At 46.9% G+C, this 18,193-nt stretch overlaps 1 protein-coding gene and 1 long non-coding RNA gene across 2 annotated transcripts in view; one reads left to right on the forward strand and one right to left on the reverse strand.

Annotated features, from left to right (window-relative positions):
* LOC139268223 (uncharacterized) overlaps nucleotides 1-6,344 on the reverse strand; it is a 46,247-nt gene extending 39,903 nt beyond the window's left edge. Inside the window, exon 1 of the long non-coding RNA XR_011593988.1 lies at nucleotides 6,143-6,344. This is a non-coding gene — a long non-coding RNA (uncharacterized lncRNA). The remainder of the gene's footprint in view (nucleotides 1-6,142) is intronic.
* Nucleotides 6,345-6,360: 16 nt separating this feature from the next.
* top3b (DNA topoisomerase III beta) overlaps nucleotides 6,361-18,193 on the forward strand; it is a 40,922-nt gene continuing 29,089 nt past the window's right edge. The window contains exons 1-2 of the mRNA XM_070888317.1: nucleotides 6,361-6,509; nucleotides 16,796-16,927. Of these exons, the coding sequence (XP_070744418.1) occupies nucleotides 6,440-6,509; nucleotides 16,796-16,927 (202 nt within the window). The 5' untranslated portion in view covers nucleotides 6,361-6,439. The remainder of the gene's footprint in view (nucleotides 6,510-16,795; nucleotides 16,928-18,193) is intronic.

Consider the following 18,193-nt stretch of genomic DNA (forward strand, 5'->3'; position numbering starts at 1 on the left):
TCTATGGAATTCTCTGCCCCAGTGAGTTGTGGAGGCTGGGTCACTGAATATATTTAAGGTGGAGATAGACAGATATTGGAGCAATAACATAGAAACATAGAAATTAGGTGCAGGAGTAGGCCATTCGGCCCTTCGAGCCTGCACCACCATTCAATAATATCATGGCTGATCATTCACTTCAGTACCCCTTTCCTGCTTTCGCTCCATATCCCTTGATCCCTTTAGCCGTAAGGGCCATATCTAACTCCCTCTTGAATATATCCAACGAACTGGCATCAACAACTCTGTGCGGTACGGAATTCCACAGGATAACAACTCTCTGAGCGAAGAAGTTTCTCCTTATCTCAGTCCTAAATGGCTTTCCCCTTATCCTTAGACTGTGTCCCCTGGTTCTGGACTTCCCCAACATCAGGATCATTCTTCCTGCATCTAACCTGTCCAGTCCCGTCAGAATTTTCTATGTTTCTATGAGATCCCCTCTCATCCTTCTAAACTCCAGTGAATAAAGGCCCAGTCAATCTAGTCTCTCCTCATATGTCAGTCCTGCCATCCCGGGAATCAGTCTGGTGACCTTCGCTGCACTCCGTCAATAGCAAGAACGTCCTCCCTCAGATTAGGAGACCAAAACTGAACACAATATTCCAGGTGAGGCCTCACCAAGGCCCTGTACAACTGCAGTAAAACCTCCCTGCTCCTATACTCAAAACCCCTAGCTATGAAGGCCAACATACCATTTGCCTTCTTCACCGCCTGCTGTACCTGCATGCCAACTTTCAATGACTGATGTACCATGACACTCAGGTCTCGTTGCACCTCCCCTTTTCCTAGTCTGCCGCCATTCAGATAATATTCTGCCTTCGTGTTTTTGCCCCAAAGTGGATAACCTCATATTTATCCATATTATACTGCATCTCCCATGCATTTGCCCACTCACCTAACCTGTCCAAGTCACCCTGCAACCTCTTCGCATCCTCCTCACACCTCCACTCAGTTTAGTGTAATCTGCAAACTTGGAGATATTACACTCAATTCCTTCATCCAAATCATTGATGTATAGCTGGTATCCCAGCACTGAGCCCTGCTACACCCCACTAGTCAACTGCCTGTCGTGCTGAAAAGGACCTGTTTATCTCGACTCTCTGCTTACTGTCTGCCAATCAGTTCTCTATCCACATCAGGAGATAAGGGAATAAAGGGTTATGGGGAGCGGCACTGAAGTGGAGCTGAGTCCATGATCAGATCAGCCATGATCGTATTGAATGGCAGAGCAGGTTCGAGGGGCCAGGTGGCCTACTCCTGCTCCTATTTCTTGTGTTCTGTGTTCACTAACTATTTTCCTGGCCAATCTTTGTTTCCAGTGGACCTGTGGTAAATCACTTCTCAAATTACTGAAATTGGCTCTCTTCCAGTTGGGTATTTTCACCTTTGATTTTTCTTTATCCCTTTCCATAACTACTTTAATCCTAATTATACTATGATCACTATTACCCAGATGTTCTCCCACTGCATTCCCCAGAACTAGAACCACACTTCATGTTTTTAAAATTAATAGAAATTGCATTAAATCAAATGTTTTAGGGAAAAAATTTATTTTTTGGAAATTAAAAAAAATGTTTTAATAGTGTTAAAAATAAACTTGCCTTAATAAGTACAGGTAATAACATTTATTTTTTCTATCTATTAAAACTCTTATGTTGGCAAAAGCCGGCCGTACTCCTGCTTTTACCAGGCGTAAGAGTTTTAAGGACATTTGCTGGGCAAGAGTTGGGCAAATAGCCCAAATCTCTGCCCGCAGAGGCCCTTCTCCCAGGGATGCGTGCGATCTGTCAAAACACGTTGACAGATTGCAAGTGCCGGATTCAGGTGCATGCACTTCGCACACCTAAACCCCGGAACTTGCGGGGCCTCTTTGGGCACGTGCGCACCCGGAGAAGCCACAATTTCAAGGCCATTAGGAATTCTTCACCCTCCTAGCCCTTTACTCTGTTTTGCCCCAGTCTATATCAGGGTAACTGAAGTTTCCGACTACTATTGCTCCATTATTTTTAAATTTCTCTGAAATTTGTTCTCAGATTGCTCCTCTATCGCCTTCTCGCTATTTTTTTTGGGGGGGGGGGTGCTCTGTAGTAAACACCCAGCAATGTAACAGCTCCATTTCTGTTCCTTAATACTAACCAAATAGAGGATGGGGAGCTCGGGGAGAGAGGTTGATTGGATAATGGGGATTGGGGGTTGTGGGAATTGGGGTCTGGAGGAGGATGAGGGGGAAACTGGGGGGTCAGGGTTGGGAGAGAGGGAGACTGGAGGTCAGGAGGATTTTCAGATGTCACATGATCAGACATCAGAAGCGTTTGCAACCATCTTCAGCCAAAAGTGCCAAGTGGATGATCTATCTCGGCTTCCTCCTGAGGTCCCGACCATCACAAAATCCCGTCTTCAGTCAATTTGATTCACTCCAAGGTGATAGCAAGCAAAAGCTGAACATACTGGATACAGCAAAGGCTATGGGCCCAGACAACATCCTGGTTATAGTGTTTAAGACTTGTGCTCCAGAACTAGCCGGGCCTCTAGCCAGGCTGTTCCAGTGCAGCTAAAATACTGGCGTCTACCCAACAAAGTGGAAAAATGCCCAAGTATGTCCTGTCCACAAAAAGCAGGACAAATCCAATCCGACCAATTACTACCCTATCAACCTACCCTCAATCATCTGCGAAGTGATGGAAGGTGTCGTTGACAGTGCTATCTAATGGCACTTACTCACCAATAATCTGCTCAAAGATGCTCTGTTTGGGTTCCACCAGTACCACTCGGCTCCAGACCTCATTACAGCCTTGGTCCAAATATGGACAAAAGAGCTGAATTCCAAAGGTGAGGCGAGAGTGACTGCCTTTGACATCAAGGCAGCATTTGACGGAGTGTGGCATCAAGGAGCCCTAGTAAAATTGAAGTCAATGGGAGTCGGAGGGAGGGGTAAACTCCAGTGGCTGAAGTCATACCTAGCACGAAGGAAGATGGTTGCGGTTGTTCGATGCCAATCATCTCAGCCCCAGGACACTGCTGCAGGAGTTCCTCAGGGCATTGAGGTGATCCCAACCATCATCAGCTGCTTCATTAATGACCTTCTCTCCATCATAAGTTCAGAAGTGGGGATGTTCGCTGATGACTGCAGTGTTCAATGCCATTTGCAATTCCTCAGATAATGGAGCAGTTCATGCCCGTATGAAGCAAGACCTGGACGACATTCAGGCTTGGGCTGATAAGCGGCAAGTAACATTCGCGCCACACAAGTGCCAGGCAATGACTATCTCCAACAAGACAGTCTAACCACTGTCCCATGATAACCAACGGCATTACCATCACCGAATAGCTGACCATCAACATCCTGGGAGTCACCATTGACCAGAAACTGAACTGGACCAACCACATAAATACTGTAGCAACAAAAGCAGATCGGAGGCTGGGTATTCTGCAGCGAGTGACTCATCTGCTGACTCCCCAAAGCCTTTCTACCATCTACAAAGGCACAAGTCAGAAGTGTGATGGAATACTCTCCACCTGCCTGGAGGAGTCCAGCTCCAACAACACTCAAGAAGCTTGACACCATCCAGGACAAAGCCACTTGATTTGACCATAAAAACATTCACTTCCTCCACACCGTGACTTCAGTGTCGCATCTACAAAATATAATACAGCAACTCGCCAAGGCTTCTTTGACAGCACCTCCCAAACCCACGACCTCAACAACCTTAGAAGGACAAGGGAGTTGAACAACCGAGAAGGTGCGCATGGGAACACCACCACTTCCAAGTTCAGCTGCAAGTCGCACACCATCCTGACTTGGAAATATATCGCCATTCCTTCATTGTCGCTGGGTCAAAATCCTGGAACTCCCTCCTTAACAGCACTGTGGGAGTACCTTCACCTGTCGGACTGCAGCAGTTCAAGGCGGTGGCTCACCACCACCGTTTCGAGGGCAATTAAGGATGAGCAATAAATGCTGGCCTTGTCAGCAGCACCCATATCCCATGAATGAACACAAAATAAAACATACACTGACTGTCACAAAAGATGGTGAAATTAATCTGCAGATAATTCTATAAGTGTCTACTAAATCTGAGACACAGATTGTGGCATGTCTGGACACTTTCAGCAAAATGAAATCATGCAGCACTACAGATGGTTAGCCCCACCTCCTGGATATGCTGTGCCACTGCACCTTAAATTAATAAGGGGTTCTTTTTTTAATGAACTTAAAAAATTTACATACACATATATATATTATGAATCTGCTGAACATTGTGATTACATATCGCTTGTAGGAGGAGTACATTAATACAATAAGGTTACTTGGCATGGTTGTGCCTGCACTGGGAGAAATCCAAGGTCAAAGATTAAAGGTTCTTAGTATTTGGGAGAAGACTACAATCATTCGGCTGCTGACAAAAACTAATGACCAATTTCCACACAAGCTTCTTCCCTGCCTCCATGGTCAGTCTGTTCCACACATTCATCACCTCCTGCAGCAGTTAAATCTAAACTGTGCACCTTCTCTATTCTAAGTTAATTGCTCCCAATTCTGCAGTTTGTGGCAACGTTAAATATCTTATCAGGGTTCAACATATTTCTTTAAAGATATTGAATTCTTTCAGTTGACTCAGAGACTGGGGTGGCAAAGGGGTCCTATCTTGATCAGCTTTGCTGGGCAGTCCACATAGTTCGCATGCCAGACACAAGACTCCCAAAGCAAGTGCTCTATGCGGAGCTTCTTCATGGCAAACGAGCCAAAGGTGGGCAGCAGAAACTTTACAAGGACACCCTCAAAGCCTCCCTGATAAAGTGCAACATCACCACTGATACCTGGGAATCCCTGGCCAAAGACAGCCCTAAGTGGAGAAAGTGCATCTGGGAGGGCGCTGAGCACCTCGTGTCTCAACAAAGTGCAAGCAGTGGAAGGAGCGTGCGGCAAACCAGTCCCATCCACCCCTTCCTTCGGCGACTGTTTGCCCCACCTGTGACAGGGTCTGTGGTTTCCATATTGGACTGTTCAGCCACCAAAGATCTCACTTCGGGAGTGAAAGCAAGTCTTCCTCGCTAATAGCCACGTTTATTGGGGCCATTGTCTTTAGCTCCCTCTGGTTAGTGATCCACCGTCTGGTGAGGAGGTGGTTGGATGGGGGCTTGGGAGGTGGGTTGGATGGGGGAAGGAGGGGATGGAGGGGGTTGGATGGGGAAGGAGGGGGGTTGGATGGGGGAAGGGGAGGGTGGAATGGGGGAAGGGGATAGGGGAAGGGGATGGGTGGATGGGGGAAGGGGATGGGTGGATGGGGGAAGGGGGGATGGATGGGGGAAGGGGGGATGGATGGGGGAAGGGGGGGATGGAGGGGGGTTGGATGGATGGGGGAAGGGGGGTTGGATGGGGGAAGGGGGGTTGGATGGGGGAAGGGGGGTTGGATGGGGGAAGGGGGGTTGGATGGGGGAAGGGGGGTTGGATGGGGGAAGGGGGGTTGGATGGGGGAAGGGTGGGGTGGAGGTGGGTTGGATGGGGGAAGGGTGGGGTGGAGGTGGGTTGGATGGGGGAAGGGTGGGGTGGAGGTGGGTTGGATGGGGGAAGGGTGGGGTGGAGGTGGGTTGGATGGGGGAAGGGTGGGGTGGAGGTGGGTTGGATGGGGGAGGGGTGGAGGTGGGTTGGATGGGGGAAGGGTGGGGTGGAGGTGGGTTGGATGGGGGAAGGGTGGGGTGGAGGTGGGTTGGATGGGGGAAGGGTTGGATGGGGGAAGGGTGGGGTGGAGGTGGGTTGGATGGGGGAAGGGTGGGTTGGATGGGGGAAGGGTGGGGTGGATGGGGGAAGGGTGGGGTGGAGGTGGGTTGGATGGGGGAAGGGTGGGGAGGGAGGAGTTGGGTTCACTGAGGTGGCAGTAGCTGTGGAGTGAGAGAGAAGGGCAGGCTTGACGTTTCGGGACCATAGGTCACCAACCTGAAACATTAACCCTCCGTTTCTCTCTCCGCAGATGCTGCCTGACCGGCCGAGTGTTTCCGCAACTTGTGTTTTTTTAATTTCATGAACTGACCGGGGTCTGTTGGTGGTACAGAATTAACAATCACTGGACTCCCAAACCAACCCAATCCACTGGATGGTACCTACCTGGAGTGTTTTTGGAGCTGATGAGGCGCCAGTTATTACTTGTCAAATGGTGAGAAATGCTTTGTTTTCCCCCCCCATCTCCCAGCTCCTTCGTGTGTTTCGCTGCGAGCCGCGACTCACAGCACCGGCCTGCAGAGAGCGCGCAGGTGAGCTGCTGCTACCCAGGCCCAAGGCCGCGGTTACCATGGAAATAGGCCGGGGAGCGGTGGGAATCGGAAGTGCCGGTACGTGCGCAGGAAGTGTGGATGATGTCATGGCGACGGCCTGAGAGTGGCGGTGCTGTGTGAGGCCGGCGCGATGAAGACGGTGCTGATGGTGGCCGAGAAACCGTCTCTATCTCAGTCCATTGCCAAGATCCTGTCACGGGGTAAGTGAGCCGCGGGCAGCAACCCCAGGAATGTGCCGCTGCTCCCTTTGAGTTTCGGCTTTCCCAATGAAGTAACGCGGATCCCAGGCCCGCTGGAGCCGGGGCAAAGCTTCATCACTGGTGCTGTGGGTGTTTGTGAGCGGCAAGGTGGCGATTGGGGACACGTTAAAGCGCTTTACAGCCAACCACTGGCTTTGTAAAGCTTGGTCACTGTTGTAATGTAGGCTGATGTGGCAGTAGATGTGTGCAACAGCAAGATCCCAGGATTAGCAAATGAGATAAGCGAGCAGATAATCTACTTTTGGTGGTGATGGTTGAGGGATGAATGTTGGCCAGGACACTGAGAGAAATCTCCTGCACTTTATGGACTAGTGTCATGGGATCTTTTACGTCCAACTGAGCAAATAGATGGGCCTCAGTTTAACATCTCAGCATCTCCAATAGTGCAGCAATTCCTCAGTTAATGCGCTGAAGTGACAGCCTTGATTATGTGCAGGATTGGGGTTTGAACCCACAATGTTCTAACTCAGGCGAGAGCTGTACCACTGAACCAAGCTGTCACTTAGTACGGTGCTGGACTACTAAATGCTAAGGATGGAGTTTTTCAGTAACTTTCTTATTGTGTGTCACAAACACAGGTAGGGTCTTGCTTCAGAATCAATTGATGCTCCAAACCATCGCACCATGCAGTAAGAGGCATGGGTCGGTGGCAGCAGTTCCTGCGTACTGAACGGATTTCAAACAAGTCACCTTGGTTAGTTGCTGCGCAGGTGCCAGGTAATTACAGAAATACTAGTTTTGTTTAAGCTAAAGGTGATTTTAAGGTGGTTGGTGGAAGGTTTAAAGGGGATTTGAGGGGGGCTTCTTTATGCAGAGGGTTGTAGGGATCTGGAACTCGCTGCCTGGAAGAGTGGTGGATGCAGAAACCCTCACCACTTTTAAGAGATGGTTGGATGGGTACTTAAAGTGCTGTAACCTGCAGGGTTACAGACCTAGAGCTGATAATTGGGATTAGACTGGATGACCTTTTGTTGGACGGCGCAGATATAAGAAGTACTGCAGGGAATAGAATACGGCCAGGATGATCTGGACTAGTTTCGATCGCCTGGATGGGTTGGAGAGGAATTTTCCCAGATTTTTTTCTCCCTAAATTTGCCTCGGTTTCTAATCTGGTTTTTGCCTCTCCCAGGAGATCACATGGCTCCGGTTGGGGTGGAGTTTAGAATGTTTCAGTATAAGGGGTGTCGCAGTTGTGTGAGGTGGACTGGTTGGGCCGGGTACTCTTTGCCTTTCCGTCATTGTTCATAGGTTTATAGGTAGCCTTTAGGGCTGCTGACCAAGGGCCATGCGGCTCTTTGTCGGCTGGGGTGGACACGATGGACCGAAATGGCCTCCTGCGCTGTAAATTTCTATGTTTCTAGGTCCATTAATTTTGCCTTGCCGTACGAAAGCAGCCTTGAATTGCAAACCTGAATGGAGTTTAGCAACATGTCTGCCAGGGGTAATGGGTGAATGGGAACTATGCTCCATTGATGCATTTAAGGGAAAGGTAGATAAACACATGAAGGAGAAAGGGATAGATGATTATGCTAATAGGGCTAAAAGAAGAGGAGTGGGAGGTGGCTCGTGTAGAACATAAACATGGGCATTGGCCAGTTGGGCTGAATGGCCTGTTTCTGTGTTGCACATTCAGTGTAATTCTTTGTACACCACAGGTTGTCTGGGCTGCATTGAATGCACAACCATTTAAACTGCTTTAACAACATCACCATGCATTTATAGTTGACTTTAACATAGAAATGGTCCCAAGGTGCTTTACAAAAGGTAAGGGAGAGTTAGAAAGGTTGTTTAAAGAGGAGGGAGCGAAGTCGAATGGGGAGACATTTTCAGATGGTATGGTCGAGGAGGCGGAAGGCTCGACGACTCATTGTGGGGCAAAGGGAGGCAAGTATGCTCAAAAGGCTAGAATCAGAGAATCGAAGAGTGCGAGGGGATAGAAGGCTAGGTGGGGCCGTGGAAGGATTTGAGGATGAAAATCAATGGGTTGGAGGACAGAGACTCGTAGGTCAGCAAGTATGACAGTAATTGCAAGTGAAACTTGAGGGCCAGGATATGTGCAGTTGAGGCGGTCGAAAGGGTCGTTCAGCCCGACTGCCTGCCTCTCTTCCGCGGTTACATCCGAGCCAGGGTGTCCCTGGAGGTGGAGCACACGGTATCCCACCGGTATGCTCGCGGCCTTCCGTGAGAGGTGGGCACCGGAGGGACTGGAGTGCATCATCACCCCCGGCAACCAAATTTTAATTTGATCCTTAATGTCTAAAGTTTAATTTGTTTAAATTTATCGGTTTTAGTACCTCTTTAAAAAGGGGGCACTTGATTTACAGTTTACACCAAAATAGTTATGGGCAGTTGAGCTTTGGACATGTTTTCTTGACTTTCAGAAAGCCGCAAGGAGCTAGTTTGGACGCTGGAACAGAGGAATCTAGTCTCAAGGTGACAATTGTGGATAAAGGTTTCAGCTGTGGTAAATAGAGATAGAAGTGATTAATATTGTGGAGGTAGAAGTAGTCAGTGATAGAGAAGATGTGGGGGTTGAAGCTCCACTCGTGGACGAATAGGATGCTGAGGTTGCACACAATCTGGTTCCGCCATTTGGCTGCATTCTCCAAATCTCAGAACACAGACGAAGTTGTCCAAAGTTCTTTTCATTACTAACTCAAGTAACCAGATTACAGTACAGGTTGAACCTCCCTTATCTGGAACCATTCCCGGCCACGCAGAACTCCGACATGAACAAATTGAAGTCTTTCCTCGCTGCCGACTCCCGCAATCGCTGGCCTGACCCTGCGATCCACTGCCCCTCCACGCCCCCCCCCCCCCCCCCCGCCCCCAAAACGATCTCTCTGCCGTACTTCCAGCCACTGTACCATCCAATTTAACGTGACCACCCCTTGTTCAGAAAAATCCCTTATCCAGAACAGGCCAGGTCCCGAGGGTTCTGGATAAGGGAGGTTCAACCTGTATTTCATTTTAGACTGTTAACAATTAAAACATTTTTAGAACCAATTCCTTTTCTGCAGTGATCTCTGACAGTATTCCACATCCTTCTCATACACCTACAATCACCAGCAAAATATTGATTTGGTATCTCTGTCATACCATAATCCTCTGCAGTTAAACTCATTCCTTCATCCCTAAGTGGTCTTATTATCTCTAACTATTCTTTTACCGTTTATGTATTTATAAAAGTACTTAAAATTTCCTTTTTATATTATCTGCTGGTCTTTTTTCACATTCCCTTTTAGCCATACTAATCATCTCACCACTAAATATCATCATCATAGGCAGTGCCTTGGAAAACTTGCTTCCACTCTAGAAATGAGTTCTTAGGTGGCTGAACAGTCCAATACGAGAGTCACAGTCCCTGTCACAGGTGGGACAGACAGTCGTTGAGGGTAAGGGTGGGAGGGACTGGTTTGCCGCATGCTCTTTCTGCTGACTGCGATTGATTTTTGCATGCTCTCGGCAATGAGACTCGAGGTGCTCAGCGCCCTCCCGGATCACTTCCTCCACCTAGGGTGATCTTTGGCCAGGGACTCCCAGGTGTCGGTGGGGATGTTGCACTATATCAGGGAGGCTTTGAGGGTGTCCTTGTAACGTTTCCTCTGCCCACCTTTGGCTCGTTTGCCGTGAAGGAGTTCCGAGTACAGCGCTTTCTTTGGGAGTCTCGTGTCAGGCATGCAAACAGTGTGGCCTGCCCAGTAGAGCTGATCGTGTGTGGTCAATGCTTCAATACCACTATACATTCTATATTCCTCATGACTATCTTCAATATTATTACTCCCTTTTAAGCGTCAATGTAGTTTTAATCTCTTTCTTTATCGACAAAACTTTGATGTTTGCCTTTTGGTAATCTATTTATTTTGTGTTCTGTCCATCTCATATTTGAAGATTTCTCATTGCTGAATGGTCAATCTGTTTGCTAACTTTTCTCTCCAGTTAATTTGGGCCAGAATCCTTCTTGTCTCACTGCACCTCTTTCGAGTCCATCACCCCTATCTTTGTCTCTATTATTTTCTATTTTTACATTGAACGTGACTATGTTGCACCCAATTGTTCTACTCTTGTAGTAAAATCACTTATTTTTGACCGTGTAAATGACTTGGGGCTGGTTAAGTAGAGTGTGAGTATTGTACCTGTACCACAAACAAGGTTTAAAAGAACCACTATGCTTCAAATATTGCAAGATATGTGGGAGCTAAAATTGGAAGCTTTCCACTCTATTCTGTCTCAGTTAACTTGCCCCTCATCGTGCCCAGTGTGCTTAGCCTAGTGGGATGCACTCCACGGTTTGACAACCACTCTACAAGGCCATGATTGGAGCAACACAGCCGGAGTGCCTGGTGCTTAAGCCAAGCCTGTGCACCTTTACACTCTATATCAATCCAAAATGCCACCAGTGAGCACCTGCGATGGAGCATTGTATAATGTCTCTCTTGTTATTGGGACTTCCACAGAGTCAACCACCCTTCACTGGACCTGGATTGTTAGAGCATGAATCGTGCTCTGGGAAATCTCAGGACCATCTCTCTCTAAATGTACTACCTGCAGCCATGAGAGTTATACTTGTGAAATGTCAAACCTCATTGCTGCTGTCCGTCTGAAACTCATTCCATCACTCAATGTACAAGACAAAATGCCAGTGAGACTGATTGTGCTGCAATCACACAGCTTCTTCTACAAGCATATATGAGGGCAGTGTGCACATACTTGGTTTCTGTTCAAAGCTTCGAACAACTGCCGATCTTACTGTCTGGTACTCCTTGAATTTAAGTTTGAAACGTGGATAGCTCTTTCACTTTGAGGGTACAATAAGGCTCGGCTGATACCCCCCACAGTCAAATAGTCTCCAATGTTCATTGTCGAGGCTCTTGTGAGAAATAGACAGTTGGGTGAAGCGCCAGAGAGTGTCAGGTACCTATTAACAACAATAACTCGTGTTTATATACTGCCTTTAACATAGTAAAACGTCTAAGGTGCTTCACATGAGCATTAACCAGCAGAATTTGACACCCAAGAAGATATTGGGGCAGGTTTTAAGGAGTGTTTTAAAGGAGGAAGTGTGTTAGAGAGGTGGAGAGGTTTAGGGAGGGAATTGCAGAGCTTAGGACCTCAGCAGCTGAAGGCACGGCCACTAATTGTGGAGCGATTTAAAATTAGGGATGCGCAAGAGGCCAAAATTGGAAGAGTGCAGATATCTCAGAGGGTTGTACAGCTGGAGAGGTTGCAGAGACAGGAAGGGGCGAGAATTTTTAAATCGAGTTGTTGCTTCACTGGGAGTCAATGTAGGTCAGCGAGCACAGGGCGATGGGTGAACAGGACCTGCTTTGAGTTAGGATACGGGCATCAGAATTTTGGATGAGCTTAAGTTCATGGAGGGTGGAAAATGGCAGGCCAGTCAGGTGTGTGTTGGAGAAGTCAAGTCAAGTTTCGTAGAATCATAGAATAGCACTGCACAGAACGAGGCCATTCGGCCCATCGAGTCTGCACCGGCTCTTTCGAAGAGCAATCCAGTTAGGCTCACTCCCTGCTCTTTCCCCATATCCCTGCAGTTTTTTACTGCTTCAAATATTTATCTAATTTCCTTTTGAAGCCATTTCCACCACCCTATCAGGCAATGCATTTCAAATCCTAACCACTCATTGTGTAAAAAAGTTTTTCCTCGTATCGCCTCCAGTTGCTTTGCCAATCACCTTAAATCTGTGCGCTCTGATTATCAATTTTCAGCCATTGGAAACTGTTTCTCTTTATTTACTCTATCTAAACTCTTCATGGTTTTAAACACCTCTATCAAATCTCCTCTTCGCCTTCTCTGCCCCAAGGAGAACAACCCCATCTTCTCCAGTCGTTCCACATAGCTGAAACCCCTCATCCCTGGAACCATTCTAGTAAATCTCTTCCGTGCCCTCTCCAAAGCCTTCACATCTTTCCTAAAGTGCGGTGCCCAGAATTGAACACAATACTCCAGCTGGGGCTGAACGAGTGTTTTATTTAGGTTTAGCATAACTTCGTAGCTTTTGTACTCTGCTGCTATTTATAAAGCCCAGGATCCCAGATGCTTTGTTAACCTGTCCTGCCACCTTCAAAGATTTGTGCACAAACACCTCAGGTCTCCCTGTTCTTGCACCCCCTGTAAAATTGTACCATTTAGTATTTATGGTCTCTCCTCATTCTTCCTACCAAAATGTATCGCCTCTCACTTTTCAGTGTTGAATTTCATCTGCCATGTATGCGCCAATTCCACCAACCTATCTGTATCCTCTTGAAGTCTATTATTATCTCCTCACTGTTTACTACACTTCCAAGTTTTGTCTCATCTGCAAATTTCAAAATTGTGCCCTGTAATCCCAAGTCTAAATCATTATAGATATCAAAAACAGCAGTAGTCATAGTTCTGAACCCTGGGGAACATCATTGTATACCTCCCTCCAGTCTGAAAAACAGCCATGTTTTCTATCCCTTAGCCAACTTTCTAGCCATACTGCTCCTGCCCCTTTTATCTCATGGGCTTTAGTTTAGCCAATTACCCTATTTGTGATACTTTATCAAACACCTTTTGAAAGTCCACCTTCTCCATTACCTCATTTAAAAAAAACTCAATCAAGTTAGTCAAACAAGGATCACTGCCTTTGAGAGATGGGGAGGAAAATTAAAAATCTGTTTGAGATTAGAATGAGGAACAGTTTGTATACCCGACAGCATATCAGTGATACAAAAAGGATGCTTTTGATAGCTCCTGAAACACATAGGACTAAGTGGATAGCTGAGATCTGGCACAGATGTGATGGGCCAAATGGCCTCCTCCTGTGCTATAAAATGTTATGAGTCTACATAAAAGTTCCTCCTGAGAACAGAAAACTGCATGCAACAGTGAAACTCTTACCTTCAGAAAAGACATGGTTATCCTCATGGCACCGACTGCAGATTTCAGAGAATCTAATGGGTTTGCGAAACGTTCTGGCGAATGTGCTGTGTGTCCACAGTGAGCCTTTTTATATACAGGAATACCACCTGTGAATTAGACCAGTAATTGGCTAATTTAGCATCTACGTTAATGTATTTTAGTTACTATGTAGACTGTTAAGCTCATTGGGATCTCCTGGATAATTTCAGTTGTAATTCACAGTAGTTGGTGGGTGCAGTTTGAGGTAGCAGAGAGCTTTTGGGACTAGTGCTACGGTAGATTTGCTCCCTCAAGTGCAGACTAAAGAGAGTTGGATTTGTTTTGGTGATTTACACTTCTGTCCAGTGAGACAGTAACAATTGGTCCTGTGAAATATTGTATTAATTTTCAACTCGTATTACATCTATAAAGTTGAACAGGAGGGAAAAGAATGCAATGTGGAAACCACAGGATGCCTTCTGATGCTGTGGTTGTTTAGGAGCAGGGTACGAGGCGTGAGATTCCCATGGACATTATTAATACTTCCCACAAGTACCTCCGTGCTCCTTGGCTAGAGGGGGAAGTACCATCCAGGATCTCTGTTCCTGTGTTCCTAGTGAGTGGTTGAGGTCCAGGTTTGACCACCATTCTGTGGCCAGTTAGCGGATCTCCGTGGGGCAGTTGCGAGGGCACCGTAATTCACACCCTTAAAGTAAGGAATGGAAAATCAGCCCGGCTTCCTGCTGCTAATCACAGTACGTTCATCTTGGTGAATGTTGAGTATGGGCAGCTGTCAGCTCAGCTGTGATGTCCCTTGCTTTCAATTAATGGCTGCTTGGGCAAGGGACCAGAGAGGGGCAAGTGCTGGTGCATCCATACCCCAGAAACACCTTCAGGGGAGGAAAGAAAATCCGAGCTGCAATAGGAGAATTGGGAATGCTAGATGCTGGAAATGCACGGGCTACTTTGAGAGGGAAAAGGTAGGTTGATGTTTCAGTTGGGGACCCTTTGTTGTAATTCAAAATGAATTGAGTCCTCATACCTGTAAAACAATAAATCATTAAATCAAGTGCCCCTTGATTAAAGGGGGGGGGGGCACTAAAACCGACAAACTTAAACAAATTAAACTTTAGACATTATATGGTTCAAATTAAAATTTGGTTTCCGAGGGTGATGATGCGCTCCAGTCCCTACGGCGCCCACCTCCCACGGAAGGCCGCGAGCGTACCGGTGGACACCGCGTGCTCCATCTCTCGGGACACCCTGGTTCGGATGTAACCGCGGAAGAGAGGCAGGGTGAGCCCTCATACAGGGTGGCCACCCAAACAGCTGCCCCATCGCCTCTTTCTGACCGGCTGTGCATTTCTTATTTTTACCCCATATTTATTTTTATTTTTTAGACGCTGTAGAAATATTCATCCATAAAAGGACAGTTTTATTGAATAGATATTTTGTTTAAATCGTCCTGGCAAACTGAAAAATCTATTGTGGCAGGAAAATAGAGCAGTTTGCTTCTGAACTAGTGAGAGTTTTCTTAATATTTCTGAATTGTCCACTGGGTCTATCCATCACCAGTGAAGAACCTTATTGTTCTTGTGCTAATCCATTCAAAACTTTTTGGATAATTGCGCTTTGTGGCCAACTGTAGAACCTTCTTTGTCCGGAACTCCTTTGTCCTGAACCACCCCTGGTCTGGAACCATTCCTGGCCACCGGGTGGTGCATGCACAGAATTCCGACATGAACAAATTGAAGTCCTTCCTCGCTGCCGACTCCCGTAATCGCTGGTCTGACCCCACGATCCACAGCCACCCCCCGCCCCCCATGATCTCTCTGCCGCACTCCCAGCCCCAAGTCAGCCAGCCCTGTTATCCCCTTGCTCAGTACCTGTACCATCCAATTTAACGTGACCACCCCTCGTCCGAAAAATCCCTTATCCAGAACAGGCCAGGTCCCGAGGGTTCTGGATAAGGGAGGTTCAACCTGTATTGATACAACACCCTGTGTGTTCTGTAGGGCAGCATTTAATTTGTACAATGGTGGATCCTAAAATTTAATCACCTATCAATTTTAAATCGATGGAATTTTGGTTTTGGAACTCACTTGGGGCTGGAAATTTGTAAAATACCACTATCACCGGTATTTCGCCAAAAAAAACGTAATGACTCCGCTATCATTTCGAGGTGGAAAATTCAAGAAAAAATGGGGGAAAATCCGCCCGGCGGGAAAAATCGGCATTGCACGAAGATTCGCAGCGTAAACCTTGCTTTTTCTGCAACTTTTCTCTGAGGCCGATATCGCTGCGAGTTGAGCCTAGGGAGGGCGGGGGGGGAGAAACATAAAAGATATTTTCCCAAACAATAAAAAATCGCAAAACATTCACAAGACCCTTTTCTAGTGAATCGCTGCAAAAGAATTTAAAAATAAATTTAAACTTAACTGTTTTGCAGGTTATCATACCTACTGCCGTTTCCAAGGACTGCACCGACACGTTTTTCCTCTGCGTTATTTTTGACGCTATCTAAGGGTCACCGCTGTGGCCAGACTCGGGGGTGAAAGTGCTTTTTCTGGTCTTGCACGCTGGTGGTCCGTTCCCCAGCGGTATTTCAAAACCACCGGCGGAAGACTGCGCGGAATTTTTCGCCACACTGTTTTCCGCCCAAAATGGTGAAATACTGCCGAAAAACGCGGTGTAAGGTTGCTGAATTTCCAGCCCTCTGTGTTGTATCTGGACTATTTTTAGAATAAAAGGAAGAGAAAGAAATCTTTGCATTTATATAGTGCCTTGCATCATCAAAAAGACTCAAAGCGCTTTACACTGAATTACTCTTGGAGTGCTTTAACATCTTGCAAACAGCAGTAAGGTGAATGGCCAATTGAGTTGTATTTGGTTGTATTGCTGAGCGAGCAGTGTTGGCCAGAACACTGAGAGAACTACCTGCTTTTCTTCGAATAGAACCATGCGATATTTAATCCTGTTTAATATAGCAGATAGGAATTTGTCTATAGATTGCAGTTACTGGTCTGAAACTGATCAGTGTAGTTCAGATTTCAGTCGGGCTGGACCCCATTTAAGCGACTTGGGTCCTGCCTGACTGTGACTCTTGCTTCCTGTCCAGGTGAGAGCTCTGCATATCCACCCTTGTGCATCAGATTGGTGGGTACTACATTGGAGCTGCCCTTCTAATTAAAATCATTTCTATGTGTTGCAAATGATTGAATTTGAATGTGGAGTTTGTAAAGCTGACAGACAGAGTTCGGTGTGTGAACTCTGTGTTTGGCCTCAGCAAGACCTCTGGAATTAGCTGCACACTGAACTTGTTTTTCATTTGCCTTCCATTCAGGTAACTTGAACTCCCGGAAAGGGTTAAACGGAGTATGCTCTGTGCACGAGTACACTGGGACCTTCATGGGGCAGAGCGTTCGATTCAAGGTGACGTCAGTCTGCGGTCATGTGATGACCTTGGATTTCATAGGTAATGCGGATCCTGGTGTGGCTTTCTTCTGTTTGGGGAAGGGGTGCGGATTGTTGTCTAATGTTTGAGGATACTGAGTACAGCCGTGTCTCCTCAAGTTGCTGGAGAAATACCACCAACGATGTCTCTGCAAGATCCTACAAATCCCCTGGGAGGACAGACGCACCAACATTAGCGTCCTCGACCAGGCCAACATCCCCAGCATTGAAGCACTGACCACACTTGATCAACTCCAGTGGGCAGGCCACATCGTCCGCATGCCAGACTCCCAAAGCAAGCACTCTACTCGGGACTTCTTCATGGCAAACGAGCCAAAGGTGGGCAGAGGAAACAAGGACACCCTCAAAGCCTCCCTGATAAAGTGCAACATTCCCACCTGGCCAAAGACCGCCCTAAGTGGAGGAAGTGCATCCGGGAGGGCGCTGAGCACCTCGAGTCTCATTGCTGAGAGCATTCAGAAATCAAGCGCAGGCAGCGGAAAGGACGTGCGGCAAATCTGTCCCACCCTCCTTTACCCTCAACGACTATCTGTCCCACCTGTGACAGGGACTGTGGCTCTCGTATTGGACTGTTCAGCTACCTAAGGACTCATTTTAAAAGTGGAAGCAAGTCTTCCTCGATTCCGATGGAGTGCCTATGATGATGATGGGTAGTCCTCAAATGAGTATTCCCCAATCTGCTTTCTTTTTCAAACATAGGTTTTGAGAATGAGATTGTGAAATAATAAAATGCTGTTCTGTTTTATGAGACTTGGGGAGGAGGGTGTGGTGTGTCAACTGATCATAGCTGTGCAGAAGAAAACCTAACTTGAAACTCTTGGATTGGCTGCCTCCATCACAACTAGGGTTATAAACTCTGGTTGGACCTGTTACTGAAGGTTTCATCAGATGACTACAACCGCCCCCCTCAAACAGCCTTTTTACCCCTTCTCCAATATTTTTGGAACTAATAAACAAAAGTGCTCAAAGAAATTTTTTTTAAAACCCAATTATATTAAAGCCCCTATGATTTTTCTCCTGGGTTGCTCACAGTGGTGTCCAGGAGATTAACCTTTAATTCCTGGAGACTCTGGGACTGTCCTGGAGGGTTGGCGACCCTAAATGGTTGTCTTCCTAAGCTTGCTCATCCATGTGCCTGGTCCAAGGATCCTAACATAACGTTAGGTAGCTGGAGCCTTTCAACCTGGCTGCATTATTTTATATAACGTCTTGTTATTTTAGTGACTGCCCTTCGTTATTAATAGCTGTATGCGATTCAGCAGGAGAA

The sequence above is a fragment of the Pristiophorus japonicus genome, chromosome 8 (assembly GCF_044704955.1).
Source record: "Pristiophorus japonicus isolate sPriJap1 chromosome 8, sPriJap1.hap1, whole genome shotgun sequence".
Classification (NCBI taxonomy): domain Eukaryota; kingdom Metazoa; phylum Chordata; class Chondrichthyes; family Pristiophoridae; genus Pristiophorus; species Pristiophorus japonicus.